At 45.2% G+C, this 13,529-nt stretch overlaps 1 protein-coding gene across 1 annotated transcript in view; it reads right to left on the reverse strand.

Moving 5' to 3' along the window:
- mdn1 (midasin AAA ATPase 1) overlaps nt 1-12,695 on the reverse strand; it is a 42,571-nt gene extending 29,876 nt beyond the window's left edge. The window contains exons 1-23 of the mRNA XM_022769056.1: nt 12,463-12,695; nt 11,949-12,175; nt 10,519-10,743; nt 9,494-9,601; nt 9,028-9,220; nt 8,731-8,940; nt 7,737-7,868; nt 7,507-7,610; nt 7,040-7,154; nt 6,712-6,896; nt 5,116-5,197; nt 4,833-4,928; nt 4,536-4,648; nt 3,804-3,952; nt 3,613-3,673; nt 3,098-3,309; nt 2,906-3,009; nt 2,500-2,644; nt 2,201-2,297; nt 1,962-2,075; nt 1,362-1,509; nt 1,162-1,269; nt 886-1,037 (exon numbers count right to left, since the gene is read on the reverse strand). Coding sequence (XP_022624777.1) covers nt 886-1,037; nt 1,162-1,269; nt 1,362-1,509; nt 1,962-2,075; nt 2,201-2,297; nt 2,500-2,644; nt 2,906-3,009; nt 3,098-3,309; nt 3,613-3,673; nt 3,804-3,952; nt 4,536-4,648; nt 4,833-4,928; nt 5,116-5,197; nt 6,712-6,896; nt 7,040-7,154; nt 7,507-7,610; nt 7,737-7,868; nt 8,731-8,940; nt 9,028-9,220; nt 9,494-9,601; nt 10,519-10,743; nt 11,949-12,175; nt 12,463-12,558 — 3,176 coding nt within the window. The 5' untranslated portion in view covers nt 12,559-12,695. The remainder of the gene's footprint in view (nt 1-885; nt 1,038-1,161; nt 1,270-1,361; nt 1,510-1,961; nt 2,076-2,200; nt 2,298-2,499; nt 2,645-2,905; nt 3,010-3,097; nt 3,310-3,612; nt 3,674-3,803; nt 3,953-4,535; nt 4,649-4,832; nt 4,929-5,115; nt 5,198-6,711; nt 6,897-7,039; nt 7,155-7,506; nt 7,611-7,736; nt 7,869-8,730; nt 8,941-9,027; nt 9,221-9,493; nt 9,602-10,518; nt 10,744-11,948; nt 12,176-12,462) is intronic.
- Between the last annotated feature and the right edge of the window lie 834 nt (nt 12,696-13,529).

Below are 13,529 nucleotides of genomic sequence, written 5' to 3' on the forward strand. Positions count from 1 at the left end.
GTTCAGATCAGGCAGCTTCCTCCGAGTGAACCCCTCCCCAGGAACACTATGGAGTCCCTGGGTGACATCCACCCCACACACCTCAATAAGACCCTCAGTGCTCCGCCGGGGAGCTCATGAGTGAAGGTGAGCCCAAGTATTTCTAGTTGGTACCACTTCATCTCTCAAAAGCCTTGTTCCTTCCCCAGCCAGATGCTGCTGCTGATCATGTGCATCCCTAATGCTCCATGTCGCAAAACAAAAGGCGTCTCAAAGTGGTTTCATGAGCATGTGAACACGACGGGCCTCCCCAGTCGGCAGACAGCGTGAACGCGCAGCTGACAAATCTGCAGAAATGACGTGACGTCATCACGTCAACATGGAGCAGGATAAAGAGCTCGGTGAGTTCGTATAATAGAAGGAACCCAGATATCAGAGGAGTTTTGCCCCTGTAGCATTTCCCTTGATACAATCGTAAACTGTCAGCGAATGTACCTGCTGCCAGCGTGATAACTTTTTGTTGACAGTTTGTGTTTGTCTCTGTCCCCGTTCCAACGTGACCCCGGCTCCATCCAGCTGTTTGGGATGAACTGAAACAGTCATAGCGACATCAGCATCATCAACACCGACGGCCGACCTCGCTAATGCTCTTAGGAGATCAGGATGTCATCTGTCCTTAACAGAAGCCAAACAGAGGCATAAAAACTAATCGCCTCCTGCCTGCAGGCGGATTCAGTCCAACCACACTTCTGTCCTCGTGCACTCTGGTGCCTTCTTTCAACAAAGGGCCAGAATTAACTCCGGCAAAATGAACGTCTAGACACTCATAAATGAACCCATTGATTTGGGGGGGTGGGGGGTGGGGGGTCATGAGCAGGCGGTGAAGCTGGGCGACAGTTTTCCTACCCTGCAGATACCACTCTGGCGAGGTCACGGAGGTTGAGCTTGACTGAGGCGGTGAGGATGTAGCTGGGGTCTACCGCTGGCTCCATCTCCCCCTGGGACACCCAGTAGCCCTCGACCTCCACGCTGGGCTGTCCCGAGGGCGCCGGGATGGGCTGCAGGAAACATAACAAGAGGCTTTTCATTATCCTTCCACAAATACCAAAGAAATTACAGGCTCTAGACAATTTGAGAAGTGTCACTATCTCCACACTCTCTCCAGCTCTGAGAGTCTCTTACCTGTTTGAGACACTTGGTGTTTCCCATCAGGATGTGCTGACACACCAGTTTCTGGACCAGAGGGTGGGAGCTTCTGTCCAGCTGAGTCAAGAAGCTCAGGCAGAAACCCTGCAAACATGGAGCAGGGAAAAGGTCAGCTCCGAGCACATGCAGGCGATCGGGGACATGTATCAGACTGTTTCTGTCTGTGCGGGCCCTACCTCGTAGAGAGAGCGCTGCACACTGTTGCAGGGGTTCGCTGCCACATACTTCAGGGCCCTGCACAGGGTCCGCAGGCTGTAGTGGGGTCTGTGCCCCGTCCCATCCACCAGGTGTGAGTTGGCCTCCTTTCGTACCGCCAGGTAAAAACTGCACACGAACACAATCAGTAAAGAAAAATGAAGGAATCCTTTGGCAACCGGTTTGAGCCTAATATGGGAATCTGCAAAAGTTTTTTTCTCAACTAAGGAAATCTTCTAAGAGATCCTTCGGTGACTCCCTCAGCTAAGGAGAAATTAAACCTTAGGTTTCATACTTCAGTAGAACTTAAGGTGTTTTGTAGAAACCAGCCCCTGGGGCTTTACTGCCTTAAATTTTCTTTTCTTCTCTGGACGCCCAAAACTTTCTTCAGCCCCGAGTATTGCCTGAGGGTTATAAATCCTCTCCAAAAATAAAGCAAATCCATAACGCAATGTTCCCTCATGTTCTCTCTGCCTTACAAAGACATAGGGAAACTCATTTAGAGCCACAGTTTCTTTCATCACTGACTACAACAGTGTTAACTTGAATTGACCTGCTGCAGCGTTGCGGTACGTGCTGACCTTATGATGCCACTGATGACACTCCTGTGGGGATTCAAGTACTTGAGGTAGTCTGTGACCAGAATCCGCAGGTCTCCATCGTTCTCCAGCTCGTCCACATACAGCTCAGTGAACCTGCGACACAGAGAGAGAGAGAGAGAGAGAGAGAGATGTGGTGTTACTGCTGTGGTTAGGCGTTTCTTTCCCTCTTTAACATCTTTGAAAACTGAAATAACAGATCAGTCCAGCATGACGCTCACCTGTTCCTGAGGCCCAGAGGCAGGTTCCTCTTCCCCACATCAGTAGCTGGGTTCATGCAGGCAAAGAGTCGGAAGTCTGGGTGGCGAATCAGGGGCTCTTTGATTAAAGAAAACAAAAACAAACAATATTATTAACTCTCTCATACATTTCAAATACATTAATGACAGTAACACAACTCGAGGCCAATCAGTGTGATGTCACATCGAGTGTCCGTTAAGTGTTAAAGGCTCAATTTGAATGTTTTCATCACAGGATTTGATCAAATCTCATCAAACCCCTCGACCCAAATGTTCCTCACCAGTGTCTCCGCGGTCCAGCAGCACCAGAGACCCGGCGCTGCCCTCCAGGAGTCCGCTCAGACACTCCAAGGTCTCTGCTGCCGCCAGGTTGATCTCGTCCAGCAGGACCCAGTGACCCTTCTTCACTGCCTGAGCTAGCGTTCCCTACAGAGGAACACACAGGGGTCAGAGCAGCTGCACAGAGGACACGCAGGAATAAAGCTCAGGCCATACACACCTGTGCATGAATATGTGTGTGTGTGTGTGTGTGACAGTTTTAGACACTTGTTTAGCTTCTTATCGTCACAGGAGACATTCAGCGAAGGTCCCTGGGTGGAATCAAACTAATGACGCCGGGGTTGTGTTTCATGTGTCTTAACAATTAGGTTGCCCACTGTCCCTTTAAGAAGATTTTAAGTCGTTTACCTCCACGAAGGCAAAGACCATGGCGGTCTCACAGGCTCGGATCTGCTGCTGGGTCTGACTCAGCTTTGCAGCCAGCGCCTCCCACTGCTCCTGCAGCAAGGAAGCTGCACAAACACACACACCAAATATCCGTCATTCGTCGTGTTGCAATAAGCAGCACACCACACTGTTATCATCGGTCTGATACGCTACCGTTTGATTTCTCCTGCAGCTCCTTGGTGAGAGCAGACTTGCAGACGTGGTCCATGAGTTTGAGCAGATCCTGCCAGCGCTTCCCCCTGAAACAGGTCTGAACGTGACCCAGGAAGGTCAGGTTCTGCTTCCTGGAGTAGGTCTGGGAGAAGAGGTCCTCGAAGGCCTCCCGCAGGGGGAGTAGGATCTGCTTGTGGTCCACTGGCTTGTACCTACATTAGACAGAAAAGTTTCAAACTAGAGTTCCCAGAAATGTGGGACGAACTTTGAGGAACTCCTCTGAGACAATTCTGTAATTCTGATGGAGAATGGTGATCGACCAGGTCTGTGTTTTCTTAAAACTGTGCTGAACATTTTTTCCATCAACAAATGTGAGTATCCCTGAGGCCGAACAAAAATGTTGAATGAATTTTAAATTAATGAATTTTTTTTTTTTTGCTTTAAGTTTAAGCATAATTCAAATTAATTCGTTCATTCGAATTAGAGACTTGATGCAAAACGTTCATGTCACTCACCCTCCGAGCAGGTCAGCAGTGTCACTCTGCTGGTTCATGTTCACGACCCGCAACCTGTGTCCTGGATCGAACACACAATACAGCGCATTTGAATCAGTGGTGTGAACACAGTTATAGACATTAATAAAGCGATTTAGGGTTCAATGACATTTCAACAGGTGGACGGGAGGACTCAAGGGTCAAACCAGCACCTGTGACTCTGGCCAGGTGTTGCACAGTGGAGGTCTTTCCGGTTCCCGTCTCTCCCACCAGAAGAACAGGCTCTCCTTTGAACACACACTCTGCCAGCTGTTCCAGCAGCACAGCAGAGGGGCGAGTGGCAGCGAACGTCTGGTTTTCCCTGTTCGTAATAATAATAATAATAATAATAAACACGGTCAGTGATTACACAGTGGGCTGTATTTGGATGCGGATACTGGTGATAAAAGTTGGTGATAAAGTTACATTACTTTGTCTCCAGTGTAAACACATTTAATGACCTGGAAGTTGACAACTAACTAGAGAATATGCAGTGTCTAATGTGCTGTTCTAGTGAGGACAACCCTTCCTTTTCTGAACAAAGATGAATGACGGCTTTTTAATACATGTAATACATCAAAAGTCAAGTATAATGCCCTCAGATTACTTTACCACAGTGGCTGCACACACTGATCTCAGTTGTTGCATGCTACAATGAAAGTTCACACTTTGTTTCAGTCTAAAAGTTTGACACCCACTCATATTGGATTTGGGAAAGAATCAATGTGAATATTTGGGCGTCTCCCGATGGCGGAACCATTAGATGGGTTTGTTTATCGTAATGTAGTTCCAAATCGATTCAACGGTAATTCAATTTAGCAGCAGTGGGTCTATTTGTCTATTTGGTTCTATCAGTGGGTGAACAAAAGTCAAAGGGGGCCGGGTGCACAGGATGTCCCACTTACACACTCAGCTGCACCGCCTCGGTCTGCTTTCGAACCAGGGTCACTCTGCCCACTGAGACCTCCAGCTCGGTCAGCGAGATGCCGGGCTGATACATCTGGCAGAAGTGCTGGGCCTGGAAACAAACAGCAGCCGGGAGTCACAATTACAAGATGTGTTTTTTTTTTTGTATAAAGAGAAAAAAAAAATCCATATTGGTTACAGCAATTCTCAAACTATAAGGGGCTGAAATTTTCTTCATGTAGAGATCCCATTCACTGTATGCCAAAAACCATCAGTGCTGCAGGGTTGTTGCTGACCTTTTCTTTGGAGATGTTGAGCTTGCTTCCGATGATCTCAGCCATTCGCAGCCGACTCTCAGGATGAGACAGCATGGCTGTGAAGCAGTCGAGAGCCTAACAGGGAGAAAAACCACAAGAACGTGTCAGCCAGTGAAGATAAGACACAGGGAAACACAGCGACTTGTCCAGACAGCGCTCTGACACACTGGCTTGAATCTACAATCCATTTAAGGAGTGGTATAACCGAGCAATGCCACACGAATTACAACTAAATGCGCGGTTACGTGGGAAAGACACGAACCTCCTGGAAGACGTATTGTGCTGTGGCAGAGGAAGTGCTATCGAAGCTGACGCTGATCCGCTCGCACCACTTCAACAGGTCCCTGTGGAATCATGAAGAAAATGAAAATGAACATTTTTTTTTATGTATTTTGGATGATCACAGGAGACAATATGTTATATCTGGATGACGAATGAGTAGTGGAGTGAAAGGCATTTACTCAAGGCAATTACAATCCCCAAATCAGCCTGTTATTCAGGTGTATATATTGTATAGGATGATCAGGACAAATAAAATACAGCATGAAGTGGAGGCTATTGAAACAGAGCTCTGCATGTAGGGACATACAGGCAATAGACCTGTACGATGTGTAAGAGTTGGAAATGAACATTTAAAGTGAACCACCAATTTATAATTCCACTTTTATGACAACGACGGACTCGTGATGGAAAGTTTAAACAAAAGATGCAACTGGACTAGAGATACTGTGTTTTCTATTCCACATATGCACTAGTAACACATGAAAACATGTTGTTAGTGTGTATGAAATGAAATGAGCTGAAATGAGCAGAGTTTTCCTTTATCCTGGAATGTGGAAAGCTGGTATTACTAATAGCTTAAAGGCTTATGCTGTTTAACAGTGAATGAGCCTTAAAACGAGCCGTCATGACTTCTGTAACTTTGAAAGTCACCACTTTCAGCCACACCCCAAACCCCGCCCACATGGACCCACCATCCAACCTTGCAGAATTTGGTTTCTTCAAGTGTTTACCTGAAATCCTCTATATTTTTATTCAGCCAATCCGAAGAGAGGCTCAGAGCCTCCTCTCTTCTGATTGGCTCACCGACCTGTTGTCACTAGAAGCCTGAGAGAGGAGATGTAAAACTACACTGAGATGGTTTTTGGTTCTTAAAACCACAAATATATCTTTTTATGGATCAACACTTCAAATAAAACACAGAGGTGTAAAATACGGGACCTTTTACACCATGAACTCCTAATGACCGAGACCAGCACAGATGAGCATCGCCAGCCGAGCTATAAAGTCAATTACACTGATCCATGAAAAGCAGGCAGGGCATTGATTTGTGTCTGAATCTTCACCAACACATCACCAGACAGAAAGCTTATGGAAAATTCAAAAAGGTGTCAGGGCGGCTGAGCGATGTCTCTGAGTGAAGAGGTATTAATAAAGCCGTTACCTAATAAGGATGGCCTGATATAACCAGGAGAATCTGTGATTCCAGCCCATCGTCCAGAGGACAGTCCAATCAATAACCTATTGACCACAGCAGCAGCTAGTGGAAAGCTAATTAAAGTCACGGAGGCTGCTGCTGCAGACTGGCTGGTGGTGTGAGTTGTGACGGGGGGGGGGGGGGGCTGACAGATGTAAGGACAAAGAGGGCTAAAGCTTTCTATGTTTGCCCTCACTGATGAGCACAATCGGGATGACCTGCTGCTGTTAGACAGTAACGGTGCAGATAATGCTGACAAGTGACTGGCGGTGGATAAGAGTTAGATGTAAATCAGTACAAGACTTAAAAAATAAATAAATAAAAAACCCCACAACAAAAACACAAACACACTGTCAGGCTGACTGAATAATGTCTAATGACCTCAGCGACAGGGCCCTCCCCTCCAGCGGTGTGCCTTTGTTCTCAGACTTGTGCTGCTGCGAGTCGTCGGGGGTTTGGACGCCGCTTGTGTCCGAGTCAGAGTGTCTCTCCCCGGTCAGCTGGCAGTAGATGTCCAGGAGACGGTCTGCCACCACCGTCAGCCTCGGGTACCTGCTGATGAGCACCTGCACGCAGAGAGAGACGAGGACAGATTCTGTGATCAGCAGCAACTTAAGACAAGTAAGATTGATATTAAGGAAACTGCTGAAAAATAAAATATGATTCAGACAACATACTAACCACGATATTAAAGCCAAGCAACACTCACCTTCTTCAGCTCTTCTCTTGTCATGTTGCCCATCTGCAGCTTGGTCCAGTACTTGTCCAGCAGCACCGCGTGAGAGTTCTGCGGCTTGTGCCAGCTGCCACCACTGTGGTACATCCTGCCGATCACAAGCATTACTTTACTTTACCTGTCACTTACGTCTTGACAACTTCTGTAACGTTTCAGAACAGAAAATTCAACAGCCATTCAGTGATAAAGGTAAATAAACATTGAGTATCATGTGTAAGCGACTAGGTGAAAATGTGGTTCTTGTGTGTAGCCTGTCGATTCTAATCTACAAAAACGCACAAAAGACACAAGAGTTTTGGGGAAACGAGCAGATGCAGCTGAGAGGAGGCGACAATGGCGAACTTTCTGACTCTGGCCATTAAGAACAGGAACCTTTAAACATGGTCTGACAACAGAGCTGCTGTTGCATACTTACATTCAGGTGTTAACGACACTCTTACCTTCTTGTTGCAAAGAACTGAAATCCAGGCGCAACATCGATGCAATCCTCCCGTCCTGGAATCATCAGCTTCTTATTCTCCATTAGAGGCAGGAGCACAGAAATCTACAAGAGAACAGGTCAGTCCAGAGGTGGGTGGTGGCAAAGTTACAGAAGGTTTAGTAATAAAACCTCTGTCCGGGCTGAGCTATACAGAGTATCTACACAGTTTCTCAACAAGTTTCAACCCACCACGTCCAGAGGTGCGTGGTCGATGTCCTCCAACAGGATCCAGTGGCCTTTAGACACCGCCTGTGTCAGTGTTCCCGGCTGCCACACAAACTTCCCTGGAATATCAGTGCAGCGGTACATCCCCAGCAGCATCTGTCCCACAAACACAACACAAGGGCAAATTTTCAGCCTGTTAAAAGGGCACTCCGGCAATTTAGTACTGCACTTCTATAAAAAAAAAAAAAAAAGGAGGGGGCTCACAAGTGACATATTAATAAAACATGGTCACATTCGAAGCCGAGATTTCCTGACTTTCAGTTTCCAGCGTAGGGATCTCGCAATTCCCATAATGCAACTTCACAGTGTCTTTACTTTGACCGTAACTGCCTCTTGAATGCTCACTACTTTCAAACCTCCTCGTTTGTAGTTCAGGCTTTGTGTTAGAAAATCTTACGCCTTAAGTCCAAGCACATATAAAACTCAATTTATACAGCACCTTTCATGTAAACATGTAGCCCAAAGTGATTCTCTCACACACACACACACACACACACACACACACACACACACTCTCTCTTTCTGAAGATAACAAGAGATTTTGCCGCTCCACAGTTCAGTGGCATAAAAACAAAAAGCAGCCTCAGCAGTATTTCACACATAAAGGAAGATTTAAAAGAAAGGCAGTGGAGGACCTTAGTGATGCGGGAGGAACATAAAATGAAAGACAATCTCTGACACAGGGAGGACAGAGGCCGTTTAAAGCTTCAACAAGTAGAAGAACTTTAAAATCTATTCTAAAAAAGACACAGGTGGCCAGTGCAGAGTCTTAAGTCGAGGGGTAATGCCATTTGTTTTTTATTACAGATAACATCACTCACAACTTCTCCAGAGCCTGTTTCAGCCTGTCAGAGACTGTTTTCAGAGAGCAGCACTCCTCAGAACCAGTAAATCTAATTTGTTGTGTAAAATTGTCGGAATGAACCTTTTAGTTTAGATTGAATCCACGCTCTCTCACCTTGCTGTCGGTCTGATCCCCGAGCTGGACCTTGAGAATCTCTGTGGCCTTCGTGTGTCCCGTGACAGCGGCCGTAAACTCGACCAACGCGGTTTTACCGCATCCGATGGGACCCTCGAGGAGCACGGGCTTCTGGGAAGCTACAGCCAGCGCCAGTCTTCTCAGGTTACGGCAGGTCGAGTCCACCAGCACCAGATCTTTTTGGTTCACCTATGAACAACAACATTAGGTATTGGAATTGTAAATTATGGGAAAAAAAGCAGAAGCAGCAGCAGTTTCATGCGACAGGGCACGTACCTGTTCGGCCTGTCTGGGAGCTATCCTGGGGAGCACAACCCCACAGACTGCTACGACGCTCTGGGAAAGGTCCTCTGACACCACCTGGCCCCTGGTAAACTTATTAGCCTTCTCCTGGCGCCACATCACAGAGCCCTGATTGGCTAACACCAGGGCCTTTTCTACCTCCAGCTGCTGAGTTTCCTCCAAAGCTCTACACAAGAAACAAAGGTCATGACATGCAGCTTAGAAAACATAATTACAGAATCATTTTCCTTATTACAGATGGCTAAAGGCAAACAATGCTTATTTCTTCTTGTAGTTTATGAACTCCCTCTCATTGACTCATCCATTCATCAAACAGGGATATTAAAAGGAATATGTGTACAAGTATAACTATATGCATACAGTACACTGTGCTGTTTTAGAGCCATTCAGAGCATCCAAACTAAATATTTGAATGAATAATAGACACAAAGGTACGTACTTGATCTTCATGTGCAGGATCTCATCATTCGACAGCACCTTTCTCAGAAAGATGGTTTTCTGATTATCAGTCATGTGAGAGACCAGTGCTAAACAGTGGGCAGTGTACCTGTTGGAGACAATGGGAAAACACGGTGTGTTTAAATAAGCAGGGAGCAAAAACATTGTACAAAAGGCATACGACAGTTTAATATTGTTGTAACAAAGACCGATATGGGAGGGAAAACACAGAGGGTCACAACCATAAATTGTAGAAAAATATGACCACATGATGCGATCAATAGTTTGCTGAAGGGATATTTTGAGTGTAGATTATTGGTTTACTGCTCGCTGCCAGGTTTCCTGCCTTATTTACTGCCACTGTGGTAAATGAATCATGTCAGCTGCATTAAAAAGGATGTATCACAAACTTCTTTCAATGCTGACAGAAACTTACTCTAATTAAAGCTGAGACTTGGCGCTTTAATGTAGCATCCATTACTGTATTTCAAACTGAATGTGTTGGAGCTCAAATCATTTTTGACCATTTTCTAAAGCATATCATGGATGTTTAGATTCTTGGGGAGATTTTCCTTTCTAATAATAGACAATCTGACTTGTGATAATAAGAAAAGCACAGGTGCGACTAATAACATTAACAACGAGGGCTCTGTTCAGTTATGACAGTGTGACAGTGAGCCAGCACCTGGAGCCTATAACTGAGGCAGCTAAACAGAATACAGAACATCAATCAATTAATTATTTACACCTGAGCTTCTCCTACTGTGACACGGCAGCATGTCTTCTGTTAAAAAGGCTTGAACCTTATTGAAAAACCCATCACAGTCAACATCATTTCAAAGCTAAATTATTATCAGGCGGGAAAATCTACCGGAAAATGACAACATTACTTTGACAAGCAATGTTTCAAGTCCTTGCTCGCTGACTGCCAAAACTTAATGAAGTAGAAATAATGACTAGAAGAGTTACCCTCTTACGTGTGGACCACGAAGCCTCTACAGGTGTAAAGAGGAAGCAGGTACGTACCCTCGGACCATGACGTCGCTGGTGAGCAGCTGGGACACGCAGGGACTCCAGTCCCAGAGCATTCGAAACTTGGCACAATCGCTCTGTAGGAAGCGCAGGGTGGCGCCCATGAGGTCCCGCATCTTCATCCTCCGGGGGCCATACTGAACAGTTGATGACTCTTCACTGGTGAAGAAGAGCCTCTGAAACACTGGGGGGGCATTGTCGAAGTACTTTGCAGCAAACCTAACAGAGAAGAGTAGAAAATTAATTATTATTAATTAGGAAATTAGAATAATTTTTTTTTTCTTCTTGGGGGCAGGGGGGTCCTGTTGGGGGTCCAAGGCAATGATAGGGGGAACACTGCACTTAAAGTTAATAGTTAGCAGAGAAGAACCATATTAATCTCATGTCTGTGTGTTAGTATGGCCTAGCTTAGCATAGCTAGCCTAGCTCTGTCCAGAGTTCAAGTATACTCCTACCCACACCTCTAAAGCTCAATGAATAACACGCTGCATCTCATTTATATAATCTGTACATAAACTGAAATGCGAAAACACCTACTTGTGATTTTAGAGGTAGTAAAGCGCTGGAACTACTTCCTGACAAACAACAGTGTATCCATCTGCCTGACACTTGTGTGCAGAGTCTCTGGCCACAGCACAGGTTGCCTAATACAGTCAGTGAGCACAGATTTTTAATTTTGCTCTCCTGACAAGCACAATGGCACCAAACCCAGGAACTTCACTGTGATGGACAAGACTTCAGGAAGCCATGCACAGACACTGCATCCAGCTGTTGTTCGCCTAGAAATAGTTCCAGCAAATAACTCCCCTAAAAGCACACATTTTTAAATTTTTAAATGTTGGTGCCCCGATTAAACAAATAAGATAAATAATGTAAATATGACAGCTTTAGGGTTACTGAGGGGTCAATTTTTGAATTTTGTACAGAGCAAGGCTAGCTTTTTCCCATTGCTTTCCAGTCTTTATGCTAAGCTAGGCTTACTGCATCCTTACTTCAGCTGTGTTTAATGCACAGACCCTACATTTTTCTCCTTATCTCACTCTCAGCAAGAAAACTAGTAACTTTATTTCCCAAAATGTTAAACCACTCCTTTAATGTTCAGGCCCTGTGTTGTAAGGGGGGGCCCTAGTCATAATACCTTTATTATTAATATTTATAATCTGCTCAAAAATGTCATATTCCTAGATATATATTTATTTTGACTATGTGAAGGTGAAAGGAAACAAAATACAGACAGAGAAAAAGTGGTCGTAGAGGGTGTGAAAAGGTCCCCCCTGACACATTTTTCCCAAGGGGCCCCAACCAGGTTAATCTGGCCATGTGTACAGATGCAGCACCAAAGTCAGGATCAGCATCTTTACAGGTAGGATGAAGTGAGTGAACATTTCAAAAGGCACAGTGTGGCGAGAACAGGGTCCACTTACGCCTGTGCATCGGGACTGATGCTGAGGAGTTTGCTGAGGGCCACACACAGGCGCTCATGGAGGTCGTGGTTGATCCTGCCGCCAACTCTGACCCTCTCTGCGTTCCGCTCCAACAGGTCCAGAATCAGCGGCCGCAGGTGTCGTGCTATCAGCAACGTATAATCCTTCTCCAACAGCAGCTGGGCCAAACACTCCAGAATACACTGTCTGTCCTGCTGGTTCCATATCTGAGGAGAGATCACATGGGCACCAATGAAATAATTATATTTTTAAAGAAAAAGTCTGATATAAACCAATGTTTCTTCAAAATATTTACAGTTTAGGCACCAGCATTGATTTAGCACAACATACACACAGAATATACAAAAACTATCTGATTTGTGTACTGACTACTAACATGTGAAGGGAAGGTTACTGTTTGCTGCGCAGAGGACACGTTTTTGAATCACAGTGTGAAATTAAACTGTAAATACATTATTATGTGCCATGCAAGCCAGGAATCAACATATCTTACCTGTTTTGACAGATATTGGCTGAGTTCGTTGTGACTTTTGTCAACATGTCTGGATATGGTGCCCAGTGATGACAGGCTCAATTCTAAATTTTCCATCCTATCATTTGTCGCTCGTGGGGGAGCGATCTACAGCGGAAACGGGCTCGCGCGGTCAACAAACAGGTGTCCTGACTTACTGTTATTAAAGCAAACTGTGAGGTTCATTACGAGCTTGTCTGTGTTAGGTTGTATCACAACACACAAGCACGTTCCCGTTACTGCTGTTAAAATCCTGTCCACATGTGAGTGAGACACAAATCCTTCCGGGTCAACTACGTCTCCGCTACCACCCCGCCCCTGTCTCCAACGTCGCGCTGTGATGACGTAGGCGGATAGCGACGCCCGGCATAGTAGTGCAATTCTCTCTGCGAGAGAACCAACTTTCGCCCGACTGAACTGCCACATCTGCTGCTATTTATTGGTGTTTTTTTATATCCGGTGGCCGCGGGAGAATGTGAACCGCCGGGGGAGACCGTCAGTCGCGGTATAATTCATCTCATTTAGGGTTTGGCTCTTGTTTTAAGGATATTTTTGTGAAACCGAAGAGCTGCAAGAATACACCCACGGCAGTGACAGACCGCGGGAAAATGTCGTTACTTCCTGTGCAATAAAGTCTTGGCGCGACATTACGGTTGTAAACAACAAGAGGACACACAACAATAAGCACGTACAAGTAAGTCAACCAATTCATAGTTAGCTTATAGTAAAACGATGTATTTACGTAAACATCTAGCTGGTGTTTAGGCTCTTAACTGACAGACGGAGCACTTTTCTCCGGTGTAAGTTATACAACCAACTGTTGTTTAAATGTAACTGACCCAACGTTGATGATTAACAACAATAAAATACTAATAATGCAAAAAATTACATTACGATGTTCTAAGAAAAAAAATAGACATGGAGGCATTTTTCATAAAATAAGCCTAAATATCTTAGAGACGGGATGAAGAAATGTGTTAAAACATCCTTCAAGATAAGATTATGAAATAAATGTTAAACAGAGGTTATGTTGGATTGGTCTACATCCT

Source organism: Seriola dumerili, unplaced genomic scaffold (genome assembly GCF_002260705.1).
Source record: "Seriola dumerili isolate Sdu_G_001 unplaced genomic scaffold, Sdu_1.0 BDQW01000025.1, whole genome shotgun sequence".
Lineage (NCBI taxonomy): Eukaryota > Metazoa > Chordata > Actinopteri > Carangiformes > Carangidae > Seriola > Seriola dumerili.